Below are 14,919 nucleotides of genomic sequence, written 5' to 3'. Positions count from 1 at the left end.
ACGCTTTAGAATTTGGATGCTGCTAGCTGGTTATTGCAGCCATATAAAAGTGCAATGTCCCTTCAAGGAATTTGGTTAATTTTATTACATAGCTCTCTTGGGAGGCAGATCCAATGGAAATGCATTCGATAATTCTTAGTCTCCAGCCGAATGTGAGGTTGCGCACTATTCGACTTCTGGGTCAGTTGAAGTTCTCATTTTTACAGTTTGCAGTCATAAACCGAAGAACATATATCAAGTACTTTAATTATATAAAAAATAGAGCATTTTTAGTCAGTGTGCTTGCCCTGCGGGTTTGCTCGAGTGGAAGCAGCCGGATAGATTTTCATATGTGGAGTGCTTTTTAATGGGTACTGAGTACCTACACTTCTTTCAATTGAATTGGAGAGTACCTATCAAAAATGCTAGCGCACCGTATCTCATGCAAATAATGTCTTTCTTACAGTGTTGTATCCTGTATCAAAAAGCCTCCTTTATATTCCTAAAGCTAGCATGAAAAACTGACCTTGACTCCTAACTTATGAATGGCGCCCTACTTTCTCTCAAATTCCCCCAATGCTTCTCATCCTGACACACCTTCTGTCTCTGAACATAGTCTACTGTGACACTAATGTCTTTGCCTTAATCTCTATAATTGCATTTCTACAATTTTTCCACATCTCTTTTCGAAGATAATAGCATTTGTATGAACTCCCATACCCCCCTAATAATAATCAAACCCAACTCCTATTCATTAAATTTACCACAAAGAAACTTAAGTAAATGAATTGAATGGTTTACTCAATAGCAGAATATTAATCCAAATAGCTAACAATAAACATTAGAGTAAGCACTAACCTAGGGTTCCTGGAGCAGCGTTCTGCCTGGCGTAAATCGCTTCATTGCCTTGTCAGGTATAGTAATCACTTTATAAATACAATTACAAAAAGAAATTACTTTTTAGCAGTCCCCTGGCATCTTAATAGGCATAAACTGTTCCTTTGGAATTACACTATTTTTCCAGCAATTTTAACAGTCAGTTGCATGTTTCTTGTTCTTTTTGTAAAAACAGGTTTTACTCTGCCTTTTGTTAATGTATCATTTTTCCCCTTTTTTAAAGCCTTTAATTTACCTCTAAAATTCAGCATCATTATCTTCATTTTAGGACTCTTTGACAGCCCACCAGGATCCGATGATGCCAAACTCATTGACATTTTTTACCCTGGGGATCAACAGTCTGTGACTTTTGGAAACAAATCCCGGGTTGGTCTTGGAGGCATGGAAGCAAAGGTAAGAGTGCATTGCTTTTATTTAGTATATGAAAGCAAGATAAAGAGAGGTAGGTGTTCCAATAATAAACTTTGTTAATTAGTAGCTGCAGAATTTCTAAGAAAGCATTGTCAAATACCTGTAGGCATTATTATGTTTTTGTAATGAGCTTTGAAGTTGTTTAATGCATAACTCATTGTTCTTAAGAGTTAAATCTTCTAGTTATGTATTGTAGATTCTTCATTGATAGCTAAAAGTTAGAATAATTTCCTGTTGCATCTGGAGATGCCACAACACTTCAAATCCACGTGCATATCAATATATCAACAAACTGTGAAAATCTAACCCGTCCAAATGTTGCAAATGATCCCCCCCCAAAGTCTATCACAGACATCATTGTTTTAATTTTGGACTTTAGATTGCACCAAAAAAACACGTTCTCAAAGTTACATTACAGCACCCATAACACCAACAGTTCTTTACCTGTCTAAACAATGAGGAAAAGTACATCCTAGTAGGCTTGCATTATAAGAGTTAAAGAATCACCCTGTCATATCAAGGCACCTTGGGCTTCCACTACTCATGATGCCTTGTACTGACTGTTGCCTCATAGTCTGACCTTTTTTTCTGCTCTTGTGAAAGGGATCCTGGAACACACTAGATGTTTTCATAAGTGTTTTCTGAGAAGCATCTCTTAAAAGTCTTTTGTTTACTTTCACTCAACATCTTTTCCATCTGACTAGCCGAGCAAATCATTTTTTTCTCCTTTACTTTTCCTGTCTGCATGCCTTTTCTATTTAGGTGATCATCATGTAGAAGAAAAAAAGCTGCTAGAGACATTCACCAAGCAGGTGTATGAATCATTGTGTCATGTTGGAGGATTTGAGGGCGAAAGAGTAGTAAAGGGCAGACAAGCCCTCTAGGAAGATCTGTTTCCATTGTGACGGTGCCTGTTACTTTAAAGTAATACCCCCTCATCCCCCACCCCTACCGCCCTTACTCTTGAAAAGGATACGCAGGAAGAAAAGGTCAGAAAGATGTAGGAAGGGCATAGGAAGACATTCAATGCCTATGCCCAACTGGATCATCATTAAGTACCAGTACAGTGTTGAAGCACCACCATCACAAAGGGATGGCATCTCTTTCGCAGTCTATTCAATCCATCAATTCATGTTGTCACAACATTAATAGGTTGTGTTAATGCCTTTGTGATACCTCACGATGTCGCCTAGATCAATGGAGCTATTCTAGACACAGTTTGGCCTCATAACTTTTCCCTCGGAAAGAATGTCCACGACATTTAGGCTGTGAGCTCGATCTTTTAGCCTTGGTCCTGGATTTCACTGAGGTCAACTCTAAGCCTGCTGGGACTAATGGGCTCCTGCTGGTCGAGCACTCCAGGTGGCATATGTGGGCTAATCAGAGGGTACTGAAGTCTCTGTACGCCCAACATCAAGGGTACCTCAGACCATTTTCAGGTATAAGAGGAGACTGCAAAAGACTTACAGTGGTGGTTATTGTACAGTGATTTAATTTAGTGGCAGACCCCTTTTCATTCCCCACCCTGAGCTGACAGGGAGGACCGATGCATCACTTCTGGGATGGGATGGCTATTTGCGAGAGGGGGAGATCGGAGGATTTAGGCCCGGCAGAGTCCTGACTCTATATGAACCTTCTGGAGCTGCAGGTCCTCTGCTTAGCATTGAAAACCTTCCTTCCGTCCATCAAAGGGAGGCTGGTACAGGTGCTCATGGGCAACACCACCGCCATGTGGTACTGCAACAAACGGGACAAGAGGGGGTCACGGACCCTGTGCCAGGAGGGCTTGCGCCGCTTGTCATTGCTGGACCGCTGTGGGATCTTTCTGGCGGTGAACCACCTGGCAGGCTCTTTGAATGCCAAGGTGATCAGACTCAGTTGTTGATGCCTAGTGGATCATGAGTGGCAATTGCATCCGGAGGTGGCACGAGATCTCTTCCATGTATGGGGAGGAACTAGGCTCGATCAGTCACCACCGAGAACGCGCAATGTCCACAATTCTGCGCATTTTAGGTTCAAAGATGTCTGTCTCGCGTGTACTTGTTCCGCCTTGAGGGGAACTCTGGACTCCTTTATGCCTTTCTGCTGATACCACTCCTGCCCAGAGTCCTCAAGAAGATCAGGACTGACTGGTCCCAAGTCACCAAAGTGGCTCCAGATTGGGCACGGAGAATATGGTGCCCAGAACTCCTAGGCCTTAGCATTTGTCCTCCAATCAGGCTGCACCTCAAAGTGGACCTGTTGTGACCGCAACAGGGCAAGGTTCTGCACACAGGCCTTCGCATTCTCCACCTTAATGCTTGCTTGGAGATTGATCGGCGAAAGCTGAACACCTACTACCTTCCTCCGGAGTTGGGGGTTGTCATCTTGGCAGCCAAACGTCCCTCGACAAAGACTGTATGCATCTGTTGTTGGGACAAATTTGTGGTTTGGTGCTGCACACACCAAATTGAACATCTTCAGGCAAAGTTATCTGACAATCTGTTTTTGTTCTTTCATGGCAAGGGTGTGCTTTGGGCACAGTTAAGAGTTCTCTTTCGGCCCTTTCGACCTTCCTACCATTACCAGATCCACCCTCTTTGTTTTGTGATGTGATCTTTATAAAGGCTGCAATATGTTTCCCCCTTCTCCCTCTGGAATGCCCCAATTGTACCTTAATGTAGCCCTTACTTATCTGCTGTGCACGCCGTTTGAGTTGCTTCCCAGATGTGCCTCATGGCTCCCTGTCACTAGTACTGTATTCCTCATCACCATCATCTCAACAGGGCGAGTGAGTGAGCTTCCAGCTCTTTGTGGCAATCCACCTTACACTACCTTCTTCCCAGACAAACTGGTTCTGAGAACACTAGAATGATGTCTACCTAAAGTTGTGACGCTGTTCCGCGTCAGTCAAAATATCACCATGTTTGCTTTCTATGTTGCACATCAACCCTCTAAAGTGGAAGGGGGCTCCATTGTTTGCATCTCAAAAGAGCGCGCAGCCGTTACATTGATCGCACCAATGAACAGCGAGTGGGTCAGCTCTTTTTAGAGTTCTCTGGAGCGAAAAATGCACAGCTGTGCTGAAGAGAACCATCTCCCACTGGATCATGCTCTGCATTAAGATTTACTAATTTTTGGGCAAGAATCCATCTCTTGAAGGTCTGTGCGATCATTCTACCTGGCACGTTAAATCCCTGTCCTGGGCATTGGCCAGGCAGTTTACTTGAATGAAGCACTATTGTCTGGACAGCCAGGTCCTCAGAGAGGTGCATTGTGCCTGCTCAGTCCAGCCGGATTGGAGGTTTGGAGTCCGTTCAGACTTCCCTCCAAATACTCCTTTAGCATCCATTCAAAAGGTGAGGAATCTGCGGCTAGAAGTCTCTATCAGAATGCGTTGCTTGACAAAGGTCCAGGCCTTTGGGAATAGTCAACATGTGAGGAATCTGCTTCTAGATAGTCTCTACCAGAAAGAGCATTACATAAGGTAAAAAGCTTGTTCTTCAGGATTCATTAAAAGTTTGACTGGTGCCTGCCCGTTTGGTCCCCCCATGTGTCCTAAAAAACTGCTTTTAAACCAAGAGCATTGCACTTGCCTATTCTCTGACGTGAGTTTTTGTACTGTTTGATGAGCCTGAGAATATCACACCAGACAGATAAACGCTTCTGGGGATGTATGAAACATAAGTTGCCTGGACTGGGAACCAAGCATTAGGGAAAGGTGGACCAGTTATTTGAAGTCACTCGTCCACCTTTAACTGCAGTTAGTAGACCCAGCCTTTATTCAAGGGAATGGAAGGGAGCTCTCTACAGGCAGGTTCAGTCTGACTGCACCTATGTGCTGGACTGTCGGTCCAATGCAGATTTGTAACTGCACTGTGAACAGTCTGTTGATTAAAAAGTGCACCAGGTGCTGAGTAGGACAGTGCATCCTTGGCATGCCCCCTGTCTTACCTTGTGCCTCAAACAGCTGTCATGTCTCCAAGCAAACCAGGCAGTTAATCAGTTTTTAAGGTCTCGGCTAGCGTAAGACTACGCACATGTGCAGTCTCGCTGGCGAGATTTAATGAGATTCAGTAAGTTTCACTTGCGAGGTTAAGCTCCGCCCCTCTTTTCAATTGGCTGGCGTCACCGTTCATGCTAAACGGTGGCCAGCCATTTGAAAAGAGGTGTTAGTGACGTACTCTTTTCTCTTTTGAAGCCGTCTCACTTGGACTGCCTTCCTTGACTTACGTATGTGGTAAAAGCTTTCTTATCTTCTTTATGGGGCGAAACAGATGGCCCCTTAAAGAAGATAAGAAAGCTTTTACCACACACGTAAGTCAGGCCAAGCCCGTCCAAGTGGGACAGCTCAAAAGCTGTGGTGACTGTCTGATCGATTTTCTGCCAGCAGGTGCCCCCCCACCCCCCACGCTTTCACAGCCTCTGGTGTGCATTTTTCGCAGCGGGTGCCCACCCTCTTTGCCCTTGTGTGCCTCTCAACTTGCCTGCCCTTCCCTTCCTTGGTGGTGAAGCGGTGCACACGAAAAGTCGGGCACCTTGTGAAACTGACTCCAGTTCCTCCTGTGTTGTATATACAGAGTACCTGAGGCGCCAGTTTCCGTCCAAACTTTAGGGAGATCAAAGATGCTGCAATTCTCTTATCACCCTGTGACGTCAGTAGAATAATCATTCAAAAGCCTGTATATATAGCTCTTCCATTTCATAAACCACGCCAAGAAATAGGATTTGTTGAGTGTCAGTAGAAGATCTGGGCCGGGGCTGGTCTGAGCCTCTCATCGCTGCCAGGGTTGGGAGTTGGTGCATGGAGGTCTTCACTGTTCGGGGATGAGAGAGAGTCCGGCTTCAGCATTATCCGGCAGGCAGATTGTCTACTATTGCCAACGTTCTGTGTTTCCCTGACTCCCATGACCAGTTAGTTAACCATTACGGGAACATTATCTTGACTGGCACTAACTCCTGCATCCTTGTCCTCACTTCTATCATTCTGAAGGATTCTTTACACTTTAATCTTCTCCATGTCCTTATCATGTCCTGCATCACCTGATTAGATTCATTGATATCTATCAACAGCTTTCACAAAGCCCAGGACACTCCCCTCCCCCACGCCGCCGAGCTCTCTCCTAATTAGAGCTGAGAAAGCAGGATGCGATGTTGCCCTCCACCCCCCTCTCTACATCCCTCCTCCCTCATGCCCCAGGCCTCTCTCCCTCCATCCATCTCTCCCTTCACCGGCACCCTGTCCGTGCGTCCTCTCCCCCATTTGTTGTCTGTCAGCCCCCTGAGAGTGCTGCAGCAGGAGGAGGAGCAGGAGGAAGGGAAACGAGGTGAGTGAAAAGTGTGGGTGACACTTGGAGTGGTGACACCAGGGAGAAGTTAAAGTGATGGGTGTGAAGTGAGGGAGGTGTTATGCCGGGTGATTGAGGAGGTAGCTAGGGGGATAAAGATGAAGAGTTGCAGGTCAATAGGGTAAATAGGATGATTGATAATGGGATACGGCAATGGGGATACTGGGGTAAGCTTGAGGGCCCGCGTGAGTGGCACTGAGAGGAGGGCTTTGGTCTTGAGCACAAAGCAGAATGTACACTGTTATGCACCATGCATGCTTTGAGGCGAAGGCATTAATACTGCACATTCACAATCATACTCGTCGGTCTTATTTATTATGGCGTCTCAATCCTAACAAGATCCTATACTTTGTCCTTCCTATGACGACCAGTTATTTTGTGTGTGTGGCTCTGTGTGTGTGTGTGTGTGTGGGGGGCTCTGTGTGTGTGGGGGGCTCTGTGTGTGTGGGGGGCTCTGTGTGTGTGGGGGGCTCTGTGTGTGTGGGGGGCTCTGTGTGTGTGTGGGGCTCTGTGTGTGTGTGGGGCTCTGTGTGTGTGTGGGGCTCTGTGTGTGTGTGGGGCTGTGTGTGTGTGTGGGGCTCTGTGTGTGTGTGGGGCTCTGTGTGTGTGTGTGGGGCTCTGTGGCTCTGTGTGTGGGGGGGCTCTGTGTGTGTGGGGGGCTCTGTGTGTGTGTGGGGGCTCTGTGTGTGTGTGTGTGGGGCTCTGTGTGTGTGTGGGGCTCTGTGTGTGTGTGGGGGCTCTGTGTGTGTGTGGGGGCTCTGTGTGTGTGTGGGGGCTCTGTGTGTGTGTGGGGGGCTCTGTGTGTGTGTGGGGGGCTCTGTGTGTGGGGGGGGCTCTGTGTGTGTGTGGGGGGCTCTGTGTGTGTGTGGGGGGCTCTGTGTGTGTGTGGGGGGCTCTGTGTGTGTGTGGGGGGCTCTGTGTGTGTGTGGGGGGCTCTGTGTGTGTGTGGGGCTCTGTGTGTGTGTGGGGCTCTGTGTGTGTGTGGGGCTCTGTGTGTGTGGGGGGCTCTGTGTGTGTGTGGGGCTCTGTGTGTGGGGGGGGCTCTGTGTGTGTGTGTGTGTGGCTCTGTGTGTGTGTGTGGGGCTCTGTGTGTGTGTGTGGGGCTGTGTGTGTGTGTGTGTGTGTGTGTGTGGCTCTGTGTGTGTGTGTGTGTGTGTGTGGCTCTGTGTGTGTGTGTGTGTGTGTGGCTCTGTGTGTGTGTGTGTGTGGCGCTGTGTGTGTGGCTCTGTCTGTGTGTGTGGCTCTGTCTGTGTGTGTGGCTCTGTGTGTGTGTGTGTGTGTGTGTGTGGCTCTGTGTGTGTGTGGCTCTGTGTGTGTGTGCGGCTCTGTGTGTGTGTGCGGCTCTGTGTGAGTGTGCGGCTCTGTGTGTGTGTGCGGCTCTGTGTGTGTGTGCGGCTCTTTGTGTGTGGCTCTGTCTGTGTGTGTCTCTGTGTGTGTGTGGCTCTGTGTGTGTGTGTGGCTCTGTGTGTGTGTGTGTGTGTGGCTCTGTGTGTGTGTGTGGCTCTGTGTGTGGCTCTGTGTGTGTGTGTGTGGCTCTGTGTGTGTGTGTGTGTGGCTCTGTGTGTGTGTGTGTGGCTCTGTGTGTGTGTGTGTGTGTGTGTGGCTCTGTGTGTGTGTGTGTGTGTGTGTCTCTGTGTGTGTGTGTGTGTGTCTCTGTGTGTGTGTGGCTCTGTGTGGCTCTGTGTGTGCGGCTCTGTGTGTGCGGCTCTGTGTGTGTGTGCGGCTCTGTGTGTGTGTGCGGCTCTGTGTGTGTGTGTGTGGCTCTGTGTGTGTGTGGCTCTGTGTGTGTGTGGCTCTGTGTGTGTGTGGCTCTGTGTGTGTGGCTCTGTGTGTGTGTGGGGGGGCTGTGTGTGTGTGGGGGGGCTGTGTGTGTGTGGGGGGGCTGTGTGTGTGTGGGGGGGCTGTGTGTGTGTGGGGGGGCTGTGTGTGTGTGGGGGGGCTGTGTGTGTGTGGGGGGGCTCTGTGTGTGTGGGGGGGCTCTGTGTGTGTGGGGGGGCTCTGTGTGTGTGTGGGGGCTCTGTGTGTGTGTGGGGGGGCTCTGTGTGTGTGGGGGGGGCTCTGTGTGTATGTGGGGGGCTCTGTGTGTGTGTGGGGGGGCTCTGTGTGTGTGGGGGCGCTGTGTGTGGGGTCGGCTCTGTGTGTGTGTGTGGGCTCTGTGTGTGTGTGGGGCTGTGTGTGTGTGTGTGGGGCTCTGTGTGTGTGTGTGTGGGGCTCTGTGTGTGTGTGTGGGGGGCTCTGTGTGTGTGTGTGTGGGGCTCTGTGTGTGTGTGTGGGGCTCTGTGTGTGTGTGTGGGGCTCTGTGTGTGTGTGTGGGGCTCTGTGTGTGTGTGTGGGGCTCTGTGTGTGTGTGTGTGTGTGGGGCTCTGTGTGTGTGTGTGGGGCTCTGTGTGTGTGTGTGGGGCTCTGTGTGTGTGTGTGGGGCTCTGTGTGTGTGGGGGGCTCTGTGTGTGGGGGGGCTGTGTGTGTGTGTGGGGGGCTGTGTGTGTGTGGGGGGGCTGTGTGTGTGTGGGGGGGGCTGTGTGTGTGTGGGGGGCTCTGTGTGGGGGGGGCTCTGTGGGGGGGGCTCTGTGTGTGTGGGGGGCTCTGTGTGTGTGGGGGGCTCTGTGTGTGTGGGGGGCTCTGTGTGTGTGGGGGGCTCTGTGTGTGGGGGGGCTCTGTGTGTGGGGGGGGCTCTGTGTGTGGGGGGGGCTCTGTGTGTGGGGGGGGCTCTGTGTGTGGGGGGGGCTCTGTGTGTGTGGGGGGCTCTGTGTGTGTGGGGGGCTCTGTGTGTGTGTGTGGGGGGGCTCTGTGTGTGTGTGTGGGGGGGCTCTGTGTGTGTGTGTGTGTGGGGGGGCTCTGTGTGTGTGGGGGGGCTCTGTGTGTGAGGGGCTCTGTGTGTGAGGGGCTCTGTGTGTGGGGGGCTCTGTGTGTGTGGGGGGCTCTGTGTGTGTGGGGGGCTCTGTGTGTGTGGGGGGCTCTGTGTGTGTGGGGGGCTCTGTGTGTGTGGGGGGCTCTGTGTGTGTGGGGGGCTCTGTGTGTGTGGGGGGCTCTCTGTGTGTGGGGGGCTCTCTGTGTGTGGGGGGCTCTCTGTGTGTGGGGGGGCTCTGTGTGTGGGGGGGGCTGTGTGGGGGTGGGGGGGCTGTGTGTGTGGGGGGGCTCTGTGTGTGTGTGTGTGTGGGGGGCTCTCTGTGTGTGTGGGGGGCTCTCTGTGTGTGGGGGGGCTCTGTGTGTGTGTGTGGGGGGCTCTGTGTGTGTGTGGGGGGCTCTGTGTGTGTGTGGGGGGCTCTGTGTGTGTGTGTGGGGGGCTCTGTGTGTGTGGGGGGGGGCTGTGTGTGTGTGTGTGTGGGGGGGGCTGTGTGTGTGTGTGTGTGGCTCTGTGTGTGTGTGGCTCTGTGTGTGTATGTGGCTCTGTGTGTGTGGGGGGCTCTGTGTGTGTGGGTGGGGGGCTCTGTGTGTGGGGGGCTCTGTGTGTGTGTGTGGGGGGGGCTCTCTGTGTGTGTGTGTGGGGGGGCTCTGTGTGTGTGGGGGGGCTGTGTGTGTGTGGGGGGCTCTGTGTGTGTGGGGGGGCTATGTGTGTGTGTGGGGCTCTGTGTGTGTGGGGCTCTGTGTGTGTGGGGCTTTGTGTGTGTGTGTGTGTTTGGGGCTCTGTGTGTGTGTGGGGCTCTGTGTGTGTGTGTGTGTGGGGCTCTGTGTGTGTGTGTGTGTGGGGGGCTCTGTGTGTGTGTGTGGGGCTCTGTGTGTGTGTGTGGGGCTCTGTGTGTGTGGGGCTCTGTGTGTGTGTGGGGGGGGCTCTGTGTGTGTGGGGGGGCTCTGTGTGTGTGGGGGGGGCTCTGTGTGTGTGGGGGGGGCTCTGTGTGTGTGGGGGGGGCTCTGTGTGTGTGTGGGGGGCTCTGTGTGTGTGGGGGGCTCTGTGTGTGTGGGGGCTCTGTGTGTGTGGGGGGCTCTGTGTGTGGGGGGGCTCTGTGTGTGTGGGGCTCTGTGTGTGTGTGGGGGGCTCTCTGTGTGTGTGTGTGTGTGTGTGGAGCTCTGTGTGTGTGTGTGTGTGTGGAGCTCTGTGTGTGTGTGTGGAGCTCTGTGTGTGTGTGTGGAGCTCTGTGTGTGTGTGTGTGGAGCTCTGTGTGTGTGTGTGGAGCTCTGTGTGTGTGTGTGTGTGTGGAGCTCTGTGTGTGTGTGTGTGTGTGTGGAGCTCTGTGTGTGTGTGTGTGTGGAGCTCTGTGTGTGTGTGTGTGTGTGTGTGTGGGGCTCTGTGTGTGTGGGGCTCTGTGTGTGCGGGGCTCTGTGTGTGTGGGGCTCTGTGTGTGTGGGGCTCTGTGTGTGGGGCTCTGTGTGTGTGTGTGGGGCTCTGTGTGTGTGGGGCTCTGTGTGTGTGTGTGGGGGGCTCTGTGTGTGTGTGTGTGTGGGGCTCTGTGTGTGTGTGTGGGGCTCTGTGTGTGTGGGGGGGGCTCTGTGTGTGTGGGGGGCTCTGTGTGTGTGGGGGGCTCTGTGTGTGTGGGGGGCTCTGTGTGTGTGGGGCTCTGTGTGTGTGTGGGGGGCTCTCTGTGTGTGTGTGTGTGTGTGTGTGTGTGTGTGGAGCTCTGTGTGTGTGTGTGTGGAGCTCTGTGTGTGTGTGTGGAGCTCTGTGTGTGTGTGTGGAGCTCTGTGTGTGTGGGGCTCTGTGTGTGTGGGGCTCTGTGTGTGTGGGGCTCTGTGTGTGTGTGTGTGTGTGGAGCTCTGTGTGTGTGTGTGGAGCTCTGTGTGTGTGTGTGGAGCTCTGTGTGTGTGTGTGTGGAGCTCTGTGTGTGTGTGTGGAGCTCTGTGTGTGTGTGTGGAGCTCTGTGTGTGTGTGTGTGGAGCTCTGTGTGTGTGTGGAGCTCTGTGTGTGTGTGTGTGTGTGGAGCTCTGTGTGTGTGTGTGTGTGTGGAGCTCTGTGTGTGTGTGTGTGGCTCTGTGTGTGTGTGTGGGGCTCTGTGTGTGTGGGGCTCTGTGTGTGTGGGGCTCTGTGTGTGTGGGGCTCTGTGTGTGTGGGGCTCTGTGTGTGTGGGGCTCTGTGTGTGTGGGGCTCTGTGTGTGTGGGGCTCTGTGTGTGTGGGGGGGCTCTGTGTGTGTGGGGGGGCTCTGTGTGTGTGGGGGGGCTCTGTGTGTGTGGGGGGGCTCTGTGTGTGTGGGGGGCTCTGTGTGTGTGTGTGGCTCTGTGTGTGTGGGGCTCTGTGTGTGTGGGGCTCTGTGTGTGTGGGGCTCTGTGTGTGTGGGGCTCTGTGTGTGTGGGGGGGGCTCTGTGTGTGTGGGGGGGCTCTGTGTGTGTGGGGGGCTCTGTGTGTGTGGGGGCTCTGTGTGTGTGTGGGGGGCTCTGTGTGTGTGTGGGGGGCTCTGTGTGTGTGTGGGGGGCTCTGTGTGTGTGTGGGGGGCTCTGTGTGTGTGTGGGGGGCTCTGTGTGTGTGTGTGGGGGGCTCTGTGTGTGTGTGTGTGGGGGGCTCTGTGTGTGTGTGTGGGGCTCTGTGTGTGGGGGGGCTCTGTGTGTGGGGGGCTCTGTGTGTGGGGGGCTCTGTGTGTGGGGGGCTCTGTGTGTGGGGGGCTCTGTGTGCGCGTGGGGGGCTCTGTGTGTGGGGGGCTCTGTGTGCGCGTGGGGGGCTCTGTGTGTGTGTGTGTGGGGGGCTCTGTGTGTGTGTGTGGGGCTCTGTGTGTGTGTGTGGGGCTCTGTGTGTGTGGGGCTCTGTGTGTGGGGGGCTCTGTGTGTGGGGGGCTCTGTGTGTGGGGGGCTCTGTGTGTGGGGGGCTCTGTGTGTGGGGGGCTCTGTGTGTGGGGGGCTCTGTGTGCGCGTGGGGGGCTCTGTGTGCATGTGGGGGGGCTCTGTGTGCATGTGGGGGGGCTCTGTGTGCATGTGGGGGGGCTCTGTGTGCATGTGGGGGGCTCTGTGTGCATGTGGGGAGGGCTCTGGTGTGGGGGGGCTCTGTGTGTGGGGGGGGCTCTGTGTGTGGGGGGGCTCTGTGTGTGTGGGGGCTCTGTGTGTGTGGGGGGGCTCTGTGTGTGGGGGGGCTCTGTGTGTGGGGGGGCTCTGTGTGTGGGGGGGCTCTGTGTGTGGGGGGGCTCTGTGTGTGGGGGGGCTCTGTGTGTGGCTCTGTGTGTGTGTGGCTCTGTGTGTGTGGCTCTGTGTGTGTGGCTCTGTGTGTGGGTGTGGCTCTGTGTGTGGGTGTGGCTCTGTGTGTGTGTGTGGCTGTGTGTGTGTGTGTGGCTCTGTGTGTGTGTGGGGCTCTGTGTGTGTGGGGCTCTGTGTGTGTGGGGCTCTGTGTGTGTGGGGCTCTGTGTGTGTGGGGGGGGCTGTGTGTGTGTGGGGGGGCTCTGTGTGTGTGGGGGGGCTCTGTGTGTGTGGGGGGGCTCTGTGTGTGGGGGGGACTCTGTGTGTGTGTGTGTGGGGGGCTCTGTGTGTGTGTGGGGGGCTCTGTGTGTGTGGGGGGGGGGGCTCTGTGTGTGTGTGTGGGGGGGCTCTGTGTGTGTGTGTGGGGGGGCTCTGTGTGTGTGTGTGGGGGGGGCTCTGTGTGTGTGTGTGGGGGGGGCTCTGTGTGTGTGTGTGGGGGGCTCTGTGTGTGGGGGGCTCTGTGTGTGGGGGGCTCTGTGTGCATGTGGGGGGGGCTCTGTGTGCATGTGGGGGGGGCTCTGTGTGCATGTGGGGGGGCTCTGTGTGCATGTGGGGGCTCTGTGTGCATGTGGGGGGGCTCTGTGTGCATGTGGGGGCTCTGTGTGCATGTGGGGAGGGCTCTGTGTGGGGGGGGCTCTGTGTGTGGGGGGGCTCTGTGTGTGGGGGGGCTCTGTGTGTGGGGGGCTCTGTGTGTGGGGGGGCTCTGTGTGTGTGGGGGGGCTCTGTGTGTGTGGGGGGGCTCTGTGTGTGGGGGGGCTCTGTGTGTGGGGGGGCTCTGTGTGTGGGGGGGCTCTGTGTGTGGGGGGGCTCTGTGTGTGGGGGGGCTCTGTGTGGGGGGGCTCTGTGTGGGGGGGCTCTGTGTGTGTGTGGCTCTGTGTGTGGGTGTGGCTCTGTGTGTGGGTGTGGCTCTGTGTGTGGGTGTGGCTCTGTGTGTGTGTGTGGCTCTGTGTGTGTGTGTGGCTCTGTGTGTGTGTGTGGCTCTGTGTGTGTGTGTGGCTCTGTGTGTGTGTGTGGCTCTGTGTGTGTGTGTGTGTGTGTGTGTGTGTGGCTCTGTGTGTGTGTGTGTGGCTCTGTGTGTGTGTGTGGTGCTCTGTGTGTGTGTGGTGCTCTGTGTGTGTGTGGCTCTGTGTGGGTGTGTGTGTGTGCAAATACAATAGGTCTCGCATTTGCGAGAGATTAAGCTATTGGCATTGTAAATGACAATGACAATTAGTTATCTGTTTTCAAAACCAACCCATAAATAAAAAGTGTGTCATTTACAATGCCATTAGCTCTAACTTTTTCGAAGGCGAGACCTATTGCATTGTAAATGCTTGTCTAGTTTACAGTCTAGCTGTCAGCAAGATACAAGGATTCACACTAATCTCCTCTCATTACTGACTTTAATCATAATCTGAATTTGGAGCATTTTCACGTTTTCTTTGCTTTTTAAAAACGTAATTTTTTTTTTTACTACAAAACATGGTCCACAGTTCCTCTATCATGATGCAAGCAGGCATTGTTGCTCTTACATCTCTTAATTATCACGGCAACATTTCACCAGTTTTTTTCAAATGTGATTTTACGTTAGCTGCCTAACTATCGCAACTAGCTCCTCTCAAGTGGATCGAAGGGATATAAAAATGCCCTCTGTGCCAAAGATTGGTTAAAAAATTCGATAATCCCTATCACTTTGAGGTGTAGTATAGGTTTTAAAAACACAGCAGAAATATGTTCTCACTCTGCTCTGTGTTGGTTACTGAGAAACATAAATAGCACTGTTCCTACCACATATTCACGTTGTTTGATCTTACATTTTAAATCCTCCACTAGCCATGCTTCAAAACACCTCCACTAGCCATGCTTCAAAACGCCAGTAAAGGACAATTTTTTTTAATTTACTGGTCTTTGAGTCCTTGTCTAACTCTGGCTTTAGCTTGAACCCCAGTGTTACAGATCACGGTAATCCACCAACGGTTTTTCCAAAGACACAATTACCAACTTGATCCAAAGACTTTACCTGACCCTAGTCTACAGTGATACCAGTCGCCCCAACAGATTTGCAGCTAGGCAAGCTACAGTTGATGCATAGAGCCAGGCCATCTGAATGGCCCACTTCAAGGAAGTTTTGAGATTGAGATTGTCACAGAAAGGAATAGGGCCTTCTACTGATCCAGCGCTCTCACCAAAATATTGCACAAATGACACTATCTACTACCAACAAACTTACAATAC

General features: G+C 52.9%; 1 protein-coding gene across 4 annotated transcripts in view; it reads left to right on the top strand.

The window, feature by feature from the left end:
* The window catches only part of ALDH18A1 (aldehyde dehydrogenase 18 family member A1), a 387,760-nt gene that overhangs the window by 213,479 nt on the left and 159,362 nt on the right, over positions 1–14,919 (top strand). For all 4 annotated transcript variants that reach the window (XM_078643525.1, XM_078643523.1, XM_078643524.1 and 1 more), the window contains one exon: positions 1,145–1,269. In XM_078643525.1, coding sequence (XP_078499651.1) covers positions 1,145–1,269 — 125 coding nt within the window. The remainder of the gene's footprint in view (positions 1–1,144; positions 1,270–14,919) is intronic.

Source organism: Lissotriton helveticus, chromosome 5_1 (assembly GCF_964261635.1).
Source record: "Lissotriton helveticus chromosome 5_1, aLisHel1.1, whole genome shotgun sequence".
In the NCBI taxonomy this organism is placed as follows: Eukaryota; Metazoa; Chordata; class Amphibia; order Caudata; family Salamandridae; genus Lissotriton; species Lissotriton helveticus.
The sequence above is the reverse complement of the archived record's forward strand: the minus strand, read 5'-3'. Positions and strand labels throughout refer to the sequence as shown.